The 22,316-nt window shown below is 35.0% G+C and overlaps 3 protein-coding genes across 3 annotated transcripts; 2 read left to right on the forward strand and 1 right to left on the reverse strand.

The window, feature by feature from the left end:
- The first annotated feature begins 5,474 nt into the window (after positions 1-5,474).
- On the forward strand, positions 5,475-14,719 carry LOC135071120 (endocuticle structural glycoprotein ABD-4-like). The gene is made up of 4 exons (XM_063964891.1): positions 5,475-5,584; positions 11,985-12,112; positions 12,532-12,706; positions 14,278-14,719. Exons 1-4 carry the CDS (start codon positions 5,579-5,581, stop codon positions 14,374-14,376), a joined length of 408 nt encoding a protein of 135 aa, XP_063820961.1. The 5' UTR covers positions 5,475-5,578; the 3' UTR covers positions 14,377-14,719.
- Positions 14,720-16,236: 1,517 nt separating this feature from the next.
- Positions 16,237-19,027, reverse strand: LOC135071111 (uncharacterized). The gene is made up of 3 exons (XM_063964881.1): positions 18,325-19,027; positions 17,886-17,988; positions 16,237-17,174 (listed from the first exon to the last, which is right to left on the reverse strand). The coding sequence occupies exons 1-3, from the start codon at positions 18,966-18,968 to the stop codon at positions 17,004-17,006; spliced, it is 918 nt and encodes a 305-aa protein (XP_063820951.1). The 5' UTR covers positions 18,969-19,027; the 3' UTR covers positions 16,237-17,003.
- A 921-nt stretch (positions 19,028-19,948) lies between these two features.
- On the forward strand, positions 19,949-22,075 carry LOC135071110 (osteocalcin 2-like). The gene is made up of 3 exons (XM_063964880.1): positions 19,949-20,159; positions 20,610-20,789; positions 21,369-22,075. Exons 1-3 carry the CDS (start codon positions 20,002-20,004, stop codon positions 21,874-21,876), a joined length of 846 nt encoding a protein of 281 aa, XP_063820950.1. The 5' UTR covers positions 19,949-20,001; the 3' UTR covers positions 21,877-22,075.
- The last annotated feature ends 241 nt before the right edge of the window (positions 22,076-22,316 follow it).

Genomic DNA, 22,316 nt, shown 5'->3' on the forward strand with positions numbered 1-22,316 from the left:
GACAATAAAGCTGTCATACACAATCTTACGTCAGATCACTGTGGTATTAAAGTAGAATTTATTTGTAATAATTTAAATAATAAAAGTAATAAAAATGCCGTATGTAGACCTGTAACCATTAGTCGCCTAGAACGTTTTAAAAATAATCTTGAAAATAAATTGCATTTAGTCCCGTATGTGCAGGGAGACCCAGATGCTCTTTACAATAACCTTTTCGAATGTATTAAAACCGAACATGACAAAGTTTTTACGGTAAAGCCATTAAAACCAAATACCAAATCTAAGTTTAGTGACTGGGCTACTAAGGGAATATACAAAAGTCGAAATACGTTATATGAACTTTATGGCATGAAAAAGTATAATAATAGTATATCTTTTCTTGAGCATGTAAAAAAGTATTCAAAAATTTTTAAGAAAGTTTGCTTCATGGCTAAGTCTTTTTATATTCGGGACAAGATAGGGAACGCCAGTAATAAAATAAAAGAAACTTGGAACGTTATCAACCGAGAGACTGGTAAACTAAAACCAAGAGATAATGACTTTTCTCTCAAAGTTCACGATAATTTGGTATCTGCAGATAAAGATGTAGCGGAAGCTTTTGATAAATTTTTTGGTAATATAGCTTCAGCAACAACTGCCAACTTAAAGTCATCTCCCTCCGAGGCTGAAGAAATATTGAAAACCCACGTGACACCCTGTGACTCGCACTTCTCTTTTAAACATATTACTCCTTTAGATATCACTAAAACTTTTAATCTTTTAAATGTAAAGAGTACAACTGATATCTGGGGCATCTCTGTCAAGATAGTCAAACACATTATTGATATAATTTCCCCACAGTTAGCGATAATATTCAATAATTGCATAGAGAAGGGAATCTTCCCCGACCTCATGAAACATAGTAGACTAATGCCATTATTTAAGTCTGGTAGTAAAACCGACCCTGGCAATTATAGACCCATTTCTATCTTGCCCGCTCTGAGCAAAATTTTTGAAAAAATCATACAGGAGCAACTTATGATTCACTTTGGCTCTAATAAACTATTTCATAGTGAACAATATGGTTTTACCAAGGGTCGTTCCACCACCGATGCCGGGGTTGCACTACTTAAACATATCTTCGAGGCTTGGGAGAATTCTCAAAATGCACTAGGGGTCTTCTGTGATCTCTCAAAAGCTTTTGACTGCGTAGAACATCAAACGCTAATTCGCAAACTGCACTTTTATGGGGTGAAGGACTCGGCTTTGGATTTAATACAATCCTATTTAAACTTTAGAGTTCAAAAAGTTGACATAAATGGTGTTTTGTCTTCTGGGTCACCTGTGAAAATGGGAGTTCCGCAGGGGTCAATTCTGGGTCCATTCTTGTTTCTTATATACATTAATGATCTACCATATTTTGTTAAGGACTCTTGCGAAATCGTGTTATTTGCTGATGACACATCTTTGATTTTTAATATTGATAGAAGTAAAAATAACTTTGACGATGTAAATAATGCACTAACAAGAGTTTTAAGTTGGTTCACTACAAATAATTTACAACTTAATGCAAAGAAAACAAAATGTATAAAATTCTCTTTGCCTAACGTAAAAACAGTTAGTACCCAAATAGAACTTAATAATAATGCCATCGATCTGGTAGACTCTACTGTTTTTCTGGGAATTACCCTGGATTCAAAACTCCAGTGGGGCCCCCATATAGAAACTCTGGCGGGAAAGCTCAGCTCAGCGGCTTTTGCAATAAAAAGGATACGGTCATTAACCGATGTTTCAACAGCTCGCTTAGTTTACTTTAGCTACTTTCATAGCCTAATGTCATATGGAATCATGCTATGGGGCAAAGCTGCAGATTTTGAAACAATATTTATTTTGCAAAAACGTGCGATAAGATACTTGTATAAAATGAAAGCAAGAGCGTCCCTTAGAGAATTGTTTAAAGAAATTGGCATTCTCACGGCCGCTTCACAATACATCTTAAACTGTATTCTATTTATTCAACAAAATATTAATGAATTCAAAAAGAAAAGTGATATTCACCAAATTAACACTAGAAATAAAAATAAATTGGCTATACCCGCTTTTAGACTTAATAAAGTGTTTGCCACTTTTATGGGACAAGGTATCCATTTTTATAACAAAGTCCCTGATAAATATAAAGAGCTACCGTATAATAAATTTAAAGGTATAGTTAAAGATCACATGCTTAAAAAAGCCTATTATACAACTCGAGATTTTCTTAATGATAAGTCATCCTGGGAGTAGGATTATGGTCCTCTCATGCTCGCACTAAAAATAATTAAAATGGAAAGTAATGTATAAACTAATAATAATTTCTCAAATGTTATAGTGTCATGCTTCTCAATCTGGACTGTTACTTAGCTTTATTATTAGTTTTTTTTAAAGAGATAACTTGGAATTGTCATTCTCACTAAAATGTCTCTGGGGTGGTGGCGTAGTGAGGCGGGTCGTTACATTCCCTCCAATATGGTCGAGTGAAGCGATGGCTGGTTCACTCGTCATGTCTGTGAACAGGCGCTGCTTTCGGGGACTGGTCAATCCAAGTTATTCAAATTTATGTATGCGAGTCATTTCTACTAGTATCTTAATATGTAAGTCTAGATATTAGCACGTCACTACCTTGTTTAATATACCACGCAATCTTGTATACCCATTCTTATAAGATACACCATACAAGAATGCATGGTAAATTCAGTGAACTGCTCCTGAATCGAATGTACCTACTACTACTATTTCTATTTATTTATATTAACCGGCAGACAGTGGTGACTGAGTTTGTTGCGGCGCTTCTTCTCAGCACTTGCCAAATGTTGGTCTCGAAGCGCTGGTAGGGTAAAAAGATTATGAGACATGTAGAGGCTCCTTAAGAGCAAAATGACGATTTGTAAGAACTATTTATTAGTCTAAACAAATAAAGAAATTTTGACTTTTTGACTTTGACTTTGACTCGCTATTATCCAATTTTAACACGATAATCATATCAAAGTGATTTCCAAGAGCGTTCCAATCAATCGGTGATTATTTTGAACTTTGCTCGCCCATTAATTCTGTCCATAGTTATGAGCACTACACTTGCTCCAAATTGATGGTTACGTATGGGTGTATGCTTAAAAAACCTTCGTCGTAACTATTATCTTAATTTTTCTTGAGAAATATGAAAAGGCTTTGCATAGAATTTGGAATTTTGTTAGATAAGAAATTATATCAGTCATGCGCGTACGATCGATAGCATTTAACTGCCCTTTTCTCAGGTCACGTGGGGTCAGCGCAGTATATTTTCCTGCTCTATGCGGATTTGTGGGTCCTCATCAATTCATCCTCTCCTTTTTCAGTCATATTGTTCCTTAGGTATCTGATCCAACCATATTTTACAAAATTTTCATTAGATCAATGTCACTAGAAACTTGGTAAATAAGTGCTATAATTTATTCGTAACGCTCTCTACGAGTTCATGAAGCACAAAACTATCTTTCTCATATAAACCTCTCTTGCGCACATCATTTTATCAATAAACGGCAGTACCTAAGTTAGTAAACCACTTATGTACCTATTATATGAAACATCGTTTGTCAGGTAGCTACAGCCAATTGCTTACATACATCACCCCTAGTATGATAATTATCATTCTTTGACGACGTCGCACGGTTTTTAATCTACTCATTACGAATTAATGCATAGTAAACTTTTATAATCACTAACTATTATTGATCGTTTTCTAGGGCTATAAACCCATAAATTGTATGATTAATGTTACACTTGTAAAGAAAAACGTTCACAGGCTCGTAAGGAAAAACTAACCTACGAAATTGACAGCAATGGCTGCCGAAACATTGCGTTTGTGCATTGCTATGCATTTGTGATGCAAGAACCGGAATATAATATGTGAACAATCTGATCATTTTTTCTTTGGGATTAGACTCTACGTACCTATATTGGTTCACTTATGTAAGTTCGCTGCAGACACATGACTATTTATGTTTTTATCGTGTTGGGTTGCACAATTAGGTTTCATTGTTATATGATTGTCATCTTAAATGTATAGATCTTTATACGTACTATTGTAATTAACCTATTCATATAGTGAATTTTCTCATAATAGAAGCATTTAAATTTAATAAGCTGTATGCCAAGTTACTTCAACAAATATTCTATCAACAATACAACTAATTAGGTTGGATGTCTGCCGTGAAGATCGCCGTAGAATAAAATGTTATATTGTGTAGTCGTAGTCATCTTGTCGAAAATTCCAGGTTAGGGAAGAAAGCTGTTTACATAATGCCCACGTGATTATGTGGTAAGAGAGTTAAACCTTCACGATTCGGGAGTTTCAGGATTTGATTCTCTGACGGAAAACACAAAGTTTATTATGAATTTTGTAGAGCTATATTAGTGTGGTTATTTGATAAATAATTCAATAGATATACTTTATGATTTTATAGTTATTTTACAATAAATCACATACGAGTAATATGATATGCAAGAATGAGCAAGGCGCGAGCGACGCTATCCTGGCGTTTTTTCCTCAATTGATATCTGTCATTGGCAAGCTGACACTGGACAGCGACTCATGAGCCATATATCACAAATATTTGATCATTGCAAGCTGCAGTATAGTAGGAATTGACCAAAAAAAAAGTTAAAACGTTTACCTACTTATACCCATAATATAGGGTTTTCGGTTTCAAATTGATAGTTATGAAGTTAGAATTAATGTAAAATGAATGCTTATTATCCAGTGATAGTTTTGATATGAAAATTTAGCTGCTAATGTAATCAAATGGTAAAGATGCATGATAAACATCAAATCAATTCAAATGACCCAGTGGCGTCTTCGCACTCTGAAATGCATTTGACATAAACTGTGTACTATAACTGTTAGCTCGTTGTTTTACGAGAATCTTGAGAGCTATTCTATTGTGCCCAAGATATAATGTTGCATATAGGGCCGCATTGAAATCTTGTGAATTTTGCTTCATTCCTAGACCGCAATTCAAACCTTAGAACAAAATCTAGAAAAGTTTTATGAGCAGTTTTATTTTACTTGCAGTCAACCTAACCACAATATACACAATATTATACATATTATTACTTACTCGTATTAATTGAATAAGTCAGGTATGGAACAATTACACATATTACTAGCATTGTTTAAGATCCGAATATGATAAAGCACGTACACTAGTATCAGGTAGTATCAAAAGTAAATACGTTTAATTTAACACTGCTTAAGAACAAAGCTTACATAAAGGTTTCAGGAAAAAGAAAGTGCACTTACAATTTTCTGAATATTTTATTTTTAGTGTTTTTCACCGAATTCAGAATTTATATTATTTTAGTCTCAGTAACACTATATTTTTTTTAAATATGCAGTTCGATATGTGTCCTAAGTCCGCCCCTGTGCAATGCAGGCTCCCCCAGCTGCATGCAATGGCTAGACAAACCCGCGTCTCTATAAAAGGGACAGGTGATTACAGCTCTAGGTACAATCCGGCGCACACGACACCGACGCGCCACATGGGATATTGACAGTTCGCAACCCCTGCACTTGTGACGTCTCACGATGATGGTGAGTTTTTCAGCTGTTTTTCTTTAGAAAATAAAAATTCAAATAGAAAAAGATTTCGACCGGTTTTTTTTTCAATATCGGAGCGTGTCGACTGTTGAACTTTTCAATTCAAATCAATTGGATGTCAGAGTTGTCAAACATCATCACAAATCATTCATTCAAGCAACATCCGTTTCACAATTGCCTACATAATTATTGTTAAAAAGACGGTCAGCTGCCCAAAGTAGATTTCATAAATATCATAATTTATAGACTTCTAATAACTTAACGCGATTTCAAAGGTCACCTAATAATTTATCCGTCTTAAAAGTCACGTTAGCGAAATATTATTTGGATACAAATTTTATTGCATGGAATAATATAAGGTCGTAGATCATAGGCAAATGGTGCTAATTTTGCTACTAACTGCAATAAATACTCTGTATAAAGTAATAATATACTAAAGCATTTACTAATGTTGATGATTCAGTTTGAAGACATTTTATGAATATTTATGAGATCGAAATGCATTAATTAAACTATTGAATTGAAATATATGTAAGAATGTGCATCGGGTCACGCATTTATCTAGAATTAATTAATGTCTTAACATGGAAGTAGTTTTCGACCTTGATATAAATAAGCAACCAGGTAATAAATTATACAGCAAGGATGTGAACATCGAAAGAAATATAAAATGAGATGAGGAAAAAAAACTTAGTCATTCTTGAAAATTGGTGTTAGCCACAAAGCCATTGCTAGAAATATATTAACTAACTAGCTTATGCCCGAGGCTTCGCCCGCATAAATTTCGTTCTGTCACGGAAAGTTTATTTTTCCGGTTAAATATCTATTGCTAAAAGAAATTTTACAAAGAGTTCAGTAGATTTCCCCTTACAAACTCACAAACGACTTCTTTATAATATTAGTATCGATAATAAAATAAATAATTTCTTGGGGTGGACGATAACACAGCTACTTATAGAATGGTTTTATTAAATTACTATAAATCGGTTTGAAAATCACCAGCAGACGTTGACCTATTTGGCCTCTGACACGAGTTACGCATTTGGTTAAATAAAGTAATAAAACTTTTCCGATTTTGAAAATATTCGGTTGTAATTGAAAACTGACCAACTACTGGTTTTAGGAGCTGCAATAAAATTACCATAAGGTCGTATCCTGCTGAGAATGGTCGAGAAAATGACTAAATCTCGCAATCGGCATGCCTTTTTCATCCAAATGCCATTGAAATTAAAGATGTTAGAGCTGAGGTTGCGTCTCAAATAAACTTAAATCAATATACGGTAGACTTCGGTAGGGATGGGAGTCGTTTACAAGTGTACCTACCTGTATTGTTCCTCACGGGTTTATTTATTTAAAATTTAATGCCATAAATTATAAATAAATAAACATTTGGGATAAGCACGTGTTATCATTTTTGTGATAAGTTTAAACCTTATTTCCATCCATTATCCATCGATCTTTAAGAGTTACAGCATATACCTAGGCTAATCTGATAATGTAAACTATATAACAGTTAAATTGATATCCCTGATGTAGTTTTTTCGTGAAAAATTTGTCCTTCCATCCTTGAGGCTATATTGATATAATATTTTCTGTTATCTTCTGATTACGACTCACTAAGCTGGGTTAGCAGTTTAGTTTCGCACGATTTTCCTTCGCACGAATGCGATTACTAGTTCTCAAAGGGGTCAATTCGCACCCGTTTTTAATATTTTTGATACATGCGGGCGAAACGCCTATTAAAAAAAAATATTATTGAAAGGCGACGTTTCGCACATTCGTGCGAAGGAAAATCGTGCGAAACTACTACTAACCCACTAAGTTAAATAAGTTGGTAGGTACTTGTTTATCTATATTTTAAAATCTTACACGTAAAAACATAACCTGAAGATAATTAAAAATATTTTAATATGTTTTAAAAATAATCAATATTATTAATAATTTTCAAGTGTACATCACTAGACGCAGCCAGTTTTTAAGGACACCAATATAGTAGGTGCATAGGGCATAGGTTCGTCGCCGGTCCATCTTATGCAACCTTTCGTGCATTTATTGCATGCACAATACTAAAGGTTTACCTTAGTGATAAGCGAGTATCGTCTCTCGGGTAACTTGAATAACATAATTGAATTATTGTAATTTAAAAAATCGGATATTTAGATGCTAGATTTAATACAATATTACTTAGGAGTTTATTTGACGAAAAAAGAAAACAAAAGCTTACTGAATAGCAATTATTAATTTAATAATACGTATTATAAACTTAGGTATTCAAGTATCAAAACATTCACATTTGGAAATATTAGCTTTATTACACATAAATTAAATCTATTGATATTTAAAATAGCCATATAAATAACTTAGTATTCTTTTGTCTGTACTGTAGGTAGGTATCGTAAAATTAAAAGTTTTGTGATTTATTGCGGCAATGTAGGGCTATTAGTTTTATTGGCTTATGTTTATAACGTTTGTTTGGCTTTTGGGATTTATTACAAAATTTTATCATATTTTTGTTATTTATGTTGTTGTACGTAATGCTACCAATGTTTACATGGGATTTTAATGGGACAATATTACGTTAAAACAAATATAAAAGAATAGGTAACAATTAAAAAATATACAATACATAATATTATTCTGTATTAAGTCCTGCATAATAATATCCATATCAAAATAATATTGTTTAAACTTTTCGGAGCAACCGAATCCGCCCCTGTTCGTTTTTTGAGCGTGCGAGCGAAAATTAGTCGCATATCTTTTGTTTTTGCGTCAAGTACATTGTCTTTTTGTGGATTCAGCCTTTTCCCACATCTCAGCCTCTATTGAGAAATACCGCGACACTGTACCACATCTGCATATTATCGTGTGGCTTTTCAAAATACCACGCATGAGACAGTTCCACTAGTAATTAAAATATTGACACTCGTCAAATGGTTCCCATGAAAGACACAAATATGTGTGAGCTAATTCTCGTATACGCAATTCAGTTCAATGACAGTATCTAATTTTCTGCACATTTATTAAAAAAAGAACTTATTGCAAAATTACGCAGGCTACACGCACGGATAGGAAAAACATGTATGAAATAATGAAATGCGGACAGCCAACACGCGGATTAGATCCGCACGCGTTTCGAGATCCAATAAAAGCACTCAGTTAAGCTAGATTTTAAGATTTTAGCAGACAAAAATGTTAAAGTAGTCTGATGTCTTGTGAACTGTATAAAAACATATACATAGGTACCTAATGATGTTTTATAAATATAATATCCTCATTAGACATTTCCAAAGGGATAGATGAAATTGCAAATTAAGAGTGATCTTTTGAATTCAGATACATTTTTATGTCACAAATTTCAAAAACATCAAGATTACAAGCTCTAAATAAATTATTCAAAGGTTTAAGTGTATTGTGTCGTCAGTGTTACCAATTTTATGACTGTGTTGGTAATGGGAAAATTATGCACGCCTTATTTAAAATAAAAGAGTTTACTAACACAAGATTTAGAGGAATCTCAAGAATTCGGTTATGAAAACGTAACATTGTATTGATTTAGATTTATCAATGGCATCGGATTGATGTAACAAGAAAGCAGAATTGGTGATTTCATAATACATGTAATATTGTCAGGATAATGGTAATATTTGATTCGTTTTTATTGGTACAGTCAGCGTCAAATAGTTCCTGACACCCAAAGTAGTCACAAAGTTCACCACTCACTTTATAAGTTTGTGTTGTCAACTTTCTGGTCACTTTGGGTGTCACGAACTATTTGACGCTGACTGTACCCCATAACAATATCAGCAGAGCGTTGGCGTTGAATTATCCAATAAAGTAAAAGCTTATCTCTTTGGAACAAAAATAATATTGTATGGTAATTTAATTTCTTTTGTTTCGAGAAATTCCATTCACATAACACTCGGTACGGAAACTTTACAATGTTAGTTATTCCGGTATAATCGATTACTTAATGATAATGAACAGTGATGCGTAACAACCTTTGTAACTCTATCGTGCGCGTGTCGTGTAACGTTAACCTACTATAAGTACTATTAGAGCTAAGGCCATGTCACGGCTGTTGATATTATGTTACTAATGCCAAGATTTATGAAGACAATAAAAAAGTAAAGAAGTTATGAAAACTTTATTCCATGTAGAACAGGGTACAAGGCGAGAGTAAAAATAGCGTTCTCTCCCAGTCAATCTTTGGGTCATCATGCAGCAATTATTGTGAGTGGTTCATGTTAAGAGATTTAAAAAAAAAAGTTGGTACTAGTATTAATCATAAAAGTGACGTAAAATGTAATCGTGTGATCTACCAGTGATAGCGCACTAGAAAACAATATTATAAGTTAGAAGAGGGACAATAAACAAAAGACTAAATTTTAGAAGGTAGAGTGAGTTTGTACTTCCTATATTGTCTCCAGAACATCGGTCACATTTACTTAATATCGAGAGTTATTTGAGAATGTTACTAGGTATGCAAAATCACTTGAAACCTTTGTTACAGTTAAGCTTTTACATATACAAATACATTTGATTTTATTTCATTCAAAAATAGGCCAAGTAGTTATGATTTTATAGGCATTCAAAGTTCGCTTAAATATCGAGTTCCGCCGACGGTCACGTGACCCCGCGTGACGTACATTCACAGTGTCCGCTCACTAGAAAACGGATATAAACATACTTAAATACATTTTTTTTTGTAAATACATACATATTATACATATTAACACCTAGACCCATCATAGAAATTAAAATTGAACCAAACCTAAACTTGATGCGATTGTGTCGTTTTATTGCGAAGTACCTTCCAGCTCCATCATCAGACCCTGATTACTATATAGAATTGAAGTACTCGTCAATACAAAACGAACGAGCCCAAACTCGATGGAGTTAAGTCGTTTTATTATGGAGTTCCTACGGCCACCTTCCAGCTCCATCATCAGATCAGCTCCATGTCATCATAATATTGCATGGTCATCCAAATTACATGTGTATGCGAAATTTCAGCTTAATCAGTTGTCCGGAAGTGGGTCTAATTTCAGCTTGCAAGATTCCACCCATACAAATTTGAGCCAGTCGCTGTATTATGACGTCACGCGCATAAAATGGCGGGCCGGCCGCCGCCCGCACCATTAAAATTCAATATCTTGGAAACTAATTGACGTATCGAAATAATTCTTACGTGTATTTTTTATTTTCAACAGAGAATACAGAAAGCTAAAAAACAAAATTAGTGAACATTCTTCATTAACAAGGTCTAAGAATCTTTTGTTTTAACAAAATATTTAGACACAATTAGAATAAGGTGACGCGTGCGACTCGCGTGATCACCCGAAGGCCGCAAATGGACACAGAGTTGACCGAGTTGCTAATTGTTTTTATTTGTTCTGTAGACAATTAGCGGGTGGACATAGTGTTTGTTTACGCGCATGCCTGACTTAAATCACCACAAGTGGGACGCGCAAATGGCATGACATTTAGTAAAATATCTTATTCATCTGACCTGCGCTGAGGTATCTAGCAGATTCAAGGTTGGGACAGGATGACTCCTAATACTTATTCAAATCTCTTGAACAAAATATTATGTAATAGATAACTTAATAAAAATGTACCTATCTACAGTCGTTTTTTCAGTAGGTTCCGTCTAATAATAAAAAAAATAAGCAAGGATCTCTTACGGTAAAATAGTTTGAAAGAAAGAAAGTTTGCGAGAAGTTATCAAAGTTTTGATTAAAACATAATTTAAATTAATTAACTTATGCTAATTGAACTTCATTTTATTATGTTATTATTTGGTTTTTACAATCAATTTCCTCTAAGTATCAATTATGTACCTGAGCTATGCAAACTCCTGCGCAAGATACAACTGTTTGTTCGTAGCTAGTTCAATCTTTGCATAACTATAACTACAGGCGTTTGTTGTTTAAATTTTAATAAATCTGACTAAAGTTTATAGTGTCATCTAAAAATAATACAGCAAAAAGTTCTGTGTAAAGTACCTAAATAATTAGGTAATACTTATTTTGTTTAAATCTTATTATTTTAGAGGCATTTAGTATCAGTGTTATAATTTCACATTTAATGCAAAACTGCATGCTACAGCAACGGAAAAAATGATCTTAGTATTTAGGTAGGCGTTTTAAATAACATTTCACATTAGATTAGATAAAAGTAGGTAATATAATTAGGTATTCATAATACTTTCAATTTGATAGTTATCACCTAACACGGGGGTTCCTAAAATGTGCGCGTTGAGTCGCGAAAACATGGCAAGTTCCCATGGCGTTACAGTCAAAAAAGTTTAGGAAGCTTTATCCTAACATACGAGTAAGCTTATCATTAAATTGTATTAGGAAGTTAAGTAAGTGAAGTTTTTTTCGGTTTTCAGAAAGTTGTATTTTTATTTGGAGTGGTGGCGCTAGTGAGCTCGGCGCCGCAGCAGAAGCCAGCCGACCAGGTCATCGCGATCATCAATCAGGACTTCGACCAGCAGCCCGATGGATCATATAGATACAGGTCACCAGTTTATCCTAATAAACAGTATTGAAAACTTCGAAATAATGTAAAACTTGATGTTAGGGCCTTACATTACAGTACTTACAGTGTCGTTGAAAACTGTTCAGCACTATACCTACAGGGTGGAAATGATAAGTGATCTCACTCGATTATTTCGAAACTATACAAGATATCGAAAAACTGATCACTGATCCTGAAAGTAAAAAAAAAAACATAATACTCATAAATTTTTGCAAATAGGCTTTTAAAAACACTTTTACACGTCCCAGTATTAACCCTACCACTGCTTCGGGACAATAATCCTATCCAAACTTTTTTATCCAATACATTTCTGTTCTTTTGTCTTTTACTCGTACAAGTGAACTCGTATCGTATCACTACATACTTGCTTAAAGTTCTTTTGTAACATCAATTTTCAGTTACGAGACTGAGAACGGTATCAAAGCTGAAGAGACCGGGTCTGTGAAGAAGGCCAGTGGTCCCGACGCCGCCGACGTCATCATAGCGCAAGGCGGCTTCAGCTACACGGCGCCCGACGGCACCGTCATCAACTTGAACTACATCGCCGACGACGAGAACGGTTTTAAGCCAGAGGTAATTATAGTGAAGATATAAGAAAACATAAGAAAGAATAGAAAAAGTTTATTGACACAGTAAGTACATTTAAAACAACAACAATGCAACAAAACCAAAAACAATTACTAAGCCACTACGGTGCCAATAGGCCGTTCAGCATTTATCTTGACATGCTTGTAAGGGCATGTCAAGAAGCTGGTCTTCCGCAGTCGCTTTAACAAAATACTTATGTTAGTATATTATGATAGTATTATGGACACTGCATCGCAGGCAGTTTTGATAGGTACTGGTTTTCAACAAAAATGTGCTGTCGACTCTACACATCTCTGGGAATCTTTTTGAACATCTCTGAGATTTAAATGATGAAGTAACAAATAGATTGTGCCCACACTGTACCAAATCAATTACCTACCTAAGCAAAGCCGGCTAATATAAAACGAGATTCGAAGCTGCAACCGCAAACCACAAGGTGTAGGCGGCGGCTGTCACCATCCAGATTTTAAGGAACCGTATTAGAACGCAAATAATAATCAACAAAATATAAATACAACCGTCGCGTCGTCTAATTTATTTTTGTTCTCCATCAATTATGTTGGCAGTCTTATAAAGATTAATTACTTCAAGAACATGATTTTGTGCATATCATTTAGCCTTATCATATCAAATGACAAGTAGATCTTCTTATTGCCTTGTAAAGGTCATACTTAGGCAAAGCAAAAAATACCGAACTAACCGAACTATTGACATTTAATTTTAAATGTAATGCTCTTTTTACATACAAAAACAATAAAAGTTCAAGTTTATGTATTTTTTATTATAATTGTAGTTTAAATGTTAAAATTGGATGAAGTTTCAATTCGAGATCCGGACCAAAATGTATGTATTGATAAAATACACTAATAACCTTTCTACTTAAGTGTCAAAAAACAATCAACTTACGCGTAGTTGATATAACTTAGGTCTTTTTTAAATAAGCACTCAAAGAAGTTGCGTTTATTTAACAATTTCCACTTTAAAAATAAAATTGCAGACACAAAAGCTACATATTTAACGGGCACGCAGTGTTATTTTTGTCGCAGACATTTGCTTAGTAATAAAATAAGCATTCAAAGCTGTACGATGTCCCACTGAGCCTATGCGTCAACGCTTCTTACATGTGAATACCACGCGATGAGGCATTGAGGCATTGCTGTCAAAATACCTGCATATTACTGCTGAATAATTCAAAAACTTTCACATTTATCTCAAGTACTTTTATTTCTAGTGAACTAAAAGTAATTTTCGTAGAAAACTGTAAAAAATTCACAAATAGATTTTAATCTATCATCAGGTCATTTAGTCTCCACTGCAGGAGCACGACCCTCTTTATATTAATGCACCAGAGGCCATTGGAAGATTTGGCCTACACTCCCCTTTTTATTATTTTAATATTTGTATACCTATTCTTGAAGCAAATTATTAGTGTAGATATACTTATAGTGCATTGACTGAGCGAAATGTTATAAAGTTTATAACATTTCGCTCAGTCAGTTGAGCTTTAAAGTTTTATCATGGGGAAAAGAAAATTCAATTCAATTTTTTTTTTCCAGGGTGCCCATTTACCGACTCCACCGCCAATACCGCCAGCAATCCAGAAGGCCCTGGACTACTTAGCCACTCTGCCGCCACCGCCACCCTCGAGGAACTAAGCCGGACCCACAGTGACCCTGACCTTGTCTACGATGACCGCATTGCCCTACCGAACCGGCCACCGAATGCTCATACCGCTTTAGAAACAATTTAAAGTACTTGTTATTCCAAATTATTTTAAGTCTAACAATAAAGATAAATTAGATTTTAACACGTTGTTATCAAAGCGGTACAACTCAATAATCTTAACAATGTATAAAGCAATAAAAAATCAAATAAAAATGAACGCATACAATGACTGAACTGTGATAGTTACCGATGATAGAGCGGAAAGAAAATGTTTGTACTATTTATTATTTATTAATAAACGCATATTCAGTGCCATTGAAGCATTGCGAATAATATGAAGTTTGATTTTGATAGTTAAGTATAAGTGATTCGGATGACAATGTTTTGTAGGAGCTGACATTGTTTGTTGATTAGCATCCCAATTGCCCATCAAATGTCATACACGTGTTAAATGTTGATGTCATTTCCTTCAACATACGAGTAAAACAACGAGAGAACAGCCGATTGTGTTCATGAATCATGACATTATCATCAAATTCACCAGCTTTATTAACCTAAACTATGTGGAAATTTATTCAAAAATATTAAATTCTATCAAATACCATAAATACCGATAAACATAAATTGTGGCTTGTTGATAGCAAAGTGAAGGTATAATACCTACCATGATTTTACCATTGGTTTTTCCGGCTCACTCTATTTATAAGTCAAGGACTGTCTGTATGTATGTCTGATTCTGGGATCGTCGCTATTTCTATAAAATTCAAAATGTGTCTTCTTTTCTTTGCTTTCCATTTCCTAAAAGTTTATGCATGAAAAACCAAATTAAGGAGTCTTCTTCAATTTTGATTGTTTATAATAGTTGACAGTCCAAATATTGGTCATTGATCAATGATCCTTTACGTTGTTATACCAGAAGATAATTATTGCCAGGTGCGAACTTATTAAGAGCGTTCTAAGGACTGCTGCAATGTTGTAAATTATTTCGGAATAGAGCTGACTAAATCGTATTTCATAACTTTACACAGAATAGATCATCAGAGTTTTTTTCCGAGAACGCGTCTTAGCAGGAAAGCAAAAGTGATCCCAACACTGACATTCCTCTACAAACCTGTTCGAAGTGAGCGTCAAGGTCGCCGATGAGAATACTTGCGATTCACCCACTTGAAGTAGGAAGCCCACATTAGCTAACAATAGACAGAGAGATGGCACTGGAGATGCATAACTTCACTTGATTTTAATTGATTCATCTTATAGCTTCCCCGTGCATTTGTTTCTAATATCGTCGTTGAAGTGACAATACCTCCTAACATTTTTTAAGAAATCGATTTTCTTAATACAATAGGCTTAAAATTTCATTCTCGTGGACTTTTACCACCTTGAAATTTTTCTGCTAACTGATATTTATTTTTAGATACCAATAAAACTCTGTGGAAATGGCTGCTATACTTCGTTCGTTCGTTTTAGCCAAATGACGTCCACTGCTAGACAAAGGCCTCCTCCAAGGTTTTCCACAATGCACGGTCCTGCGCTGCCCGCATCCTAATTAATTTAGAATTGCTAAAATCAAGACAAGTGGCAGTGGGCGGGGCACATAGATCGTAGAGACGATGGCCGTTGGGGCAGAAAAGTTCTCGAGTGGCGACCACGGGCTGGAAGACGTAGCGTGGGCAGGCCTCCTACTGGGTGGACCGACGATCTGGTAAAGGTCACTGCTATACTTATTCGAAAGTAATATTTACGTGTTTTTTTTCTACCTCCTGTAAATCAAAAACATAAATTAGTTAAGTTAGGAGATATTGTCATTTCAACGACGATATATGAGATTACCATAAATGAGTATGCATACGTAGTTCTTCTTAATATTATTCCATTTTTATGGAATGAAATATCAATACAATGTGTTTATAAAAGCTCTGCTCTGGAAACACCCTGGAAAATTCTTAACGATAACACAGCAAATAGATACGTAATTAGTCATGAAAGTTATCCTTCGTATCCAAGTTATCACATATGCACAGTTGGGTATGAAGTACGCATACCAAACATTGCATTTGCTATCAGCATATTATTAAATAGGTACATTGTAACAGTTTACCGACAATGGATGTTTAAGTAGTTTGTGCAATTTGTAATTGAACAAAGTGCCAAACTAAGAACTTGTCACGACATTATGTGTACAAGCGTTTTGTATTTAACGTCATATGCTAATTTACTCGTACATGAATACACACTGCTTTCAAAACTTTTTCATTTACTCACATCAAGAACTGAAGCTTAATGAATGAATGCCATATTGTTTCTGATTTGGCAAATTATAGATTACGCAGGTCGTTACCAATCGGGTAACATGGAAAGCATTGGAAGTGGCCTATGTTCAGCAGTGGACGTCCTATGGCTGAGATGATGATGATGATGATGATGAAATTATAGATTTGGATTGGACCGATTAATGTAATTTAGGTAAAAGGTGTCAGCATATTTATCTATTACCTTAAAATTATTTTGTGATTGGTATTTTAATACGTTCAACCAAACAAATCCAAAAACAAAACCGGAATATTTTCTGAAAACATAGATTTCAGGTATTCGGGGTTCGTTACACTTTCTCACGTCCCTATAAAGATTCAGTCACAGGTTCAGCAGGGGTGGTCTTGGTAGCGAGATACTTGAGGGCGCGGGCGATGGCCGGAGGTATGGGCGGGGGCGTGGGCAGGTGCGCGCCGACTGGTCTGTAACCATTCTCATCTGCTGTGTACGTCAGGCTGTAGTCATTGCCGTCTTTTCCCTGAAATCAAACAGTATTTTTAATGCATTTTAAGTAGCTTAAAAATCTTCTACTATTATTATTTCTATCAAATCTTCTAAATATTTCACAGGCACGAGTTCATTTCGTTTTACTCGTAAGTTCTACACAAATCTGTCATAATATTATAAACCCAGGTGGAGAAAAAGGGTTCTCTTCAAACTACGTCTTGGCAAATGTAGTACAATAAGACCTTGATCCTTCGATGGACCAACGACTTTAAGAATGTGAATGTTTTAGGTCGAATAAATTGAATTTTAGGCAATTAATGATGTGTTCCTTATACCAGTGGGATAGCTACTGCAGAGAATGGTGCAAAATTAGTCACTTGGGTAAAACCGTTGCTGTTATAACCTGTGAAGTAGTGAGTCGCACATGTTTTCAGAATATTACATTATCCTATCTCCATTTGCATTAGCGTAAATTGAAGTGTAAATATGTATTACGAGTGATAATAAAATTTGTAAAATTACGGTATTCGAATGTTTGACGTCACTTAGCCACATAAAGGTTTTCGTGATTCTATTAAAGTGCATGTCATATCTAAATATAGTCAAATGTTTTTCTTCTTTTGATATTCGTTTTTCTACTTTGTACTCGAGTCTTAATAATAATCGGATATGGGCAGAGCAGGATAATGGACATCGTTCATCGATTACGTCAATGAAGTAAAATAAACGAATCGATACTTACAATATACGAAAAGCTGCCTTGTACTGCTTCGCCAGTCTTGTCATCATCAAACGATTTTAACTGTCCTTTCATGGAAGCCCTCGTGCCATCACCACCTTCATAACTGTAAGAATAGGAATGACGTAATTAATGAGATATCGGTTTAACGGCCACATGGACTCGTGATTCTCGTAACAGACTAGCCAGGGGTGGTTGAGGATTCGAATCCCGCCGGGGACAAACATTGTATAATGAGATCATAATTACGTATATCCCCAGAGTCACACTATTATACACATAGTAGGTACCTATAGTAAATTAACTCATATTTATTCAAAGATAGATTTCCTAGGAAGAAGAAAAACATCGATGAAAGAACAAGAGTCTTCACAGTACAAGCTCTCATTAGTTTAGTCTGATGCTTAAACTATTTATTTAAAAACATCGTGAATAACAATACCTGTAATGATAATCTCCTGAGTACGCAAACACGTAATTCTCAGATTGAACTATAGGAACTATAGGATCCCGTTCCTTTGTTCTTTTAGGGAATAAAGTACTAGTTTCAGGTTGAGTTGGTTCACTAGTCTTATTTTCCTGCTGAACGTTCCGACTTTTATCATCGTTGTTCTTTGTATTTGATTTATTTAACTTTCGTTTTCTTTGTCGTCTATTACGTGAATGGCTTTCAGTAGAGGCCATAGGCTTTGGTAAATGTTGAGGCTCATCGTATATCACAGCTACAGGTATGGTCACCTCGTCTCCTGAATTAGGTTCTTCAGTTACACTAAAATGAGCTTTTAAAACTTTGCTTGTAGTTGTCTCACTCAACGCAGTACTTGTTTCAGTGGTGGTCGCATCACTCACATCTTGATCATCAGATTTTGGTACATGCACATCTGGTTCTATAGATTTTTCTTGCCGGTGGTCTTCTTCGTACACTATCGATACTGGAACTGAGAAAGCAGGTGGATGGTTATACTCATAAATGTCTCTCACTACTCGCTTCACATTATGGTGGAAGTTATCACGTTGTATAGCACTGTTAATATTCACCAATGCAAGTAAAATAGGCATAGACTTTAAAAATAACATTATAATCATATACAAATATTACAACAACATTACAAAGGAACGATCAAAATGGAAATGAAGATGACTCAATCGCTTTACTCAGGCTAATTCTGTTTTGTATTAATAATCAAAACACTAGTCTGACAAGATAAATTAATTATTTCGTAGTTGAATGGATTTTCTTATTAGTAATGACATCAACGTTTGCATACAAACCAGGAAGCAAATAAGGAGATGACACAAAGCCCACATTGATTTCGGAGAACCATAAAACGTTATAATTATGTCTAGTAAAACTTTAATTAAGAAAAGCTTTAAATAACTAAAGTCTGTTGATAAATAGTCGATCTGCGTAAATATGCAGGAAAAGCAGCCTATAATTTAGAACCGAATGTATTTTATTCTTTAGCATCTTTATATTTATTCTTAATTGATGAAATATAATTTATGTAAGGTTTAATATTATTATTTTAAATTGAATAAAATAACCATTTAGGTACTTAACATACTTAATGAATTTGAAAATATATTAATCAAATATTTAATATTTTCTAATGTTCACTTTCTTAATTTTATCCACAGTTACTAAAACAATACGGGTACTAAAATTATTACAGGTGTACTTATTATGGCCCTTATAGTGATGTGCACATATCCCACTTTTAATAAACAAAATTTTTATTTTGATAACGATGTCAAGCTTTGGATACAAACACTTGCATAACTATACTCGCATGTATAATGTCATCATACGTGTGTACAGTAACGCATGGCTGAAAAGGTAAGCATCAAGATTTCAGTCTAGGCTCGTGGACCTTGCATCGAGTGGCTAGGTTTAATCACGGCTATCGTCACTGATAATGTCTCATCGTTGACACCTCAACGATTGTGCAATTTTCCGAAGAACACATCAACCAAGCGCTAAGGTTGAAGTATTTAGCGTACACTAAGGCTCCACCGGAAGGCGGGGGGAGGGTAGTGTAAATAGATGAGGCTTCATATAAGTAGTCATGAAGTCTGGAGTATCATTTATCAGTGTTTTTCTGGAGTGAAAACAGTAACGATGTTTTTTAAATTGGTTTGCTTGTGCTCAGTGGCGGCTTGCGCCCTTGCGAAGCCGGCCTCGACCGACGTCGTCCCGTTGGAGAAGCAGCAGCCGACTGTGATCCCGATTATTTCCCAGTCTGAGGAGTTGGAACAGAATGGAACATATAAGTTCAGGTGGGTAGCTACAAATAATAAAATTATTTAAGTTTAAAAAAGAGTGTCGGGACTTGGACCGACTATTAATGTACGTTAACAAAAAGAGCTTTGTCTAAATTCCGTGGAAATGGCTACGTTAAAATTCATGCCTACAATAAAAATAATTCGTCGTTAAATATTCTAATAATTAAGCATTATTTACTTTAGTGTGTTACTATGCTTAAATTAAGCTAATGAGTACAGTCTTTTGCATAATTTTATTGATCAAATATAATATGATTAATTTGTCAGCCTTTCTTAAGATGAATGACAATAAACTTTAATAATTGAAGGCCTCTTTAAATTGGCTCTTAAACTTTATGTAAAGCACGTGATGCTAAAAACACTGCTATATGGTTTAGTCGGTGTTATTTTATACAAAGACGACTATCGCCTTAAGTGCTAATGATTTTATCGTAATTGTTTCAGTTACGAAACCGGCAATGGTATCAAACGTGAAGAGGTTTCATACGATAAAGTGGTGCCCAAAGCGAAGGGCCGCTCTGCTGGTGGCAGCGAAGAAAACGGCAGCGACGAGAGTGATGAAATCCACGTTCAGCAAGGATCATACTCGTACACTGCCCCAGATGGCACTGTAATCACAGTCAGGTAATAAAAAGCGAACATTCCCTTAGAGTTGAGTTTTTTTTTCGTCGAAGTGCTATCAGTTTGCTTTTACTATCGGAGCTAGTGGGTTACTCCGAGATCAAGGCAGTGTTTATCTTTGAGATACTAGTTTACCTACTATTACGAGGTGATCTAGCTAGAGTAATTAAAGTAACTAAATTAAGACATATTGCGTGTGTAATTTGAGCAGCAATAACGTAGTTTTCAATAGTTTTATGGTTTACTTGATTTCATCAGGAGATGAAAATCAAGTGTTTATTTAATAGGACAACCAACAAGACATACACTAAAACAATCTTTATAACGTTTTTGGAACATAATATAAATGCTTTAATTTACAATTTAACAGAAAAGATTTACGATTTATTTTCTTTATACTTATTTAGGTAAGTTTATAATTTGTTGTGGTGAATAGCAGTCATATTACAATTTTAGTGAGTTCCATGTAGGGACGTACGCCAGAATTGTTCGTTTCAGCCAAATGATGGTCGACTCAACACTCAATTATGAATTTTAGTTTAAATCGATTTGATGGTGGCTCATATAAAATTTGTTTCCCAGGTACATCGCTGATGAAAATGGCTTCAGGCCAATTGGTGATCATCTTCCCAAAGCGCCCGCTTTCGTGCAGCAACAGATCGATGCCAGTGCCAAGGAAAAGTCCGGTCGTGCTCTAAATGCTGACAGCGCCGCAGCTCCCTCAGCCCCAGTAGAAAAAGCTCAAGCCGCCCCAGGCGCAGCCGAACCCGCCCCTAAAGAAGTTGAGTCAAGAATCAAACCAGAAGCACCCGCAGCTGAATCGTCTCCAGTTTCAAAGCAGGCCCCAGAATCATCTACCACTGAAGCCGCTACAACAGCTGCCTCAGAAGAATCTTCATCAACAACTACCGCTAGCTCCTCTGAATCATCTTCAACAACTGCTGCATCAGAAGTTAGTTCAACTACTGCTTCTGAGGAATCATCTTCAACTCCAGCCCAGACCACTACAGAGGCAGCATCGAGCGAAGCTGCCTCAACCTCAGAAGCAACTACAACTGAAGCAGCTAGTTCAACAACCACCGCGGCCTAATTTTAAATACTGATTCCATTGATTTGGTGCCATCACTATTTTTATGCGTTCTAATCCTACTACAATATCCTATTATGAATTAAGTTTGTTACGGGTGAACTGGATTTCAAGTTGATCGTGATACAATCAATTTGTCGAGTCAATTTATTTGTTATTTATTTTGACGTTTTTATAATTATATGTAACAAGTTTACATATATTAACGTGTTTTATTTACTTTATGTGTTACCACTTAAAAAAAAGCGTCACTGGTCGAACAATTCACTCTGCGTGTCAGTTAGCAGACAGTGGAGACAGCGGTGACTGAGTTTCTACAAGTTTAACACCAGTGTTGTCAACAGAAGTTAATTTTTAAAGAAAACCAAATAAGGAGACAAAATGAAAAAACATAATAGTGACATATCTCCATTCCGAATGTAGTACGGTTGACGTGACCTTTG

This window comes from Ostrinia nubilalis, chromosome 4, assembly GCF_963855985.1.
Source record: "Ostrinia nubilalis chromosome 4, ilOstNubi1.1, whole genome shotgun sequence".
Taxonomy (NCBI): Eukaryota; Metazoa; Arthropoda; class Insecta; order Lepidoptera; family Crambidae; genus Ostrinia; species Ostrinia nubilalis.

Coding starts and splice junctions, on each gene's coding strand:
- LOC135071120 (XM_063964891.1), top strand. Junction 12,113..12,531: donor GATGGATCATATAGATACAG/GTCACCAGTTTA, acceptor ATCAATTTTCAG/TTACGAGACTGAGAACGGTA. Junction 12,707..14,277: donor AGAACGGTTTTAAGCCAGAG/GTAATTATAGTG, acceptor TTTTTTTTCCAG/GGTGCCCATTTACCGACTCC.
- LOC135071111 (XM_063964881.1), bottom strand. CDS start 18,968: ATGATTATAATGTTATTTTTAAAGTCTATGCCTATTTTACTTGCATTG. Junction 17,989..18,324: donor TCAGGAGATTATCATTACAG/GTATTGTTATTC, acceptor CTATTCTTACAG/TTATGAAGGTGGTGATGGCA. Junction 17,175..17,885: donor AAGGCAGCTTTTCGTATATT/GTAAGTATCGAT, acceptor GTTTGATTTCAG/GGAAAAGACGGCAATGACTA.
- LOC135071110 (XM_063964880.1), top strand. CDS start 20,002: ATGTTTTTTAAATTGGTTTGCTTGTGCTCAGTGGCGGCTTGCGCCCTT. Junction 20,160..20,609: donor AATGGAACATATAAGTTCAG/GTGGGTAGCTAC, acceptor TAATTGTTTCAG/TTACGAAACCGGCAATGGTA. Junction 20,790..21,368: donor GGCACTGTAATCACAGTCAG/GTAATAAAAAGC, acceptor TTTGTTTCCCAG/GTACATCGCTGATGAAAATG.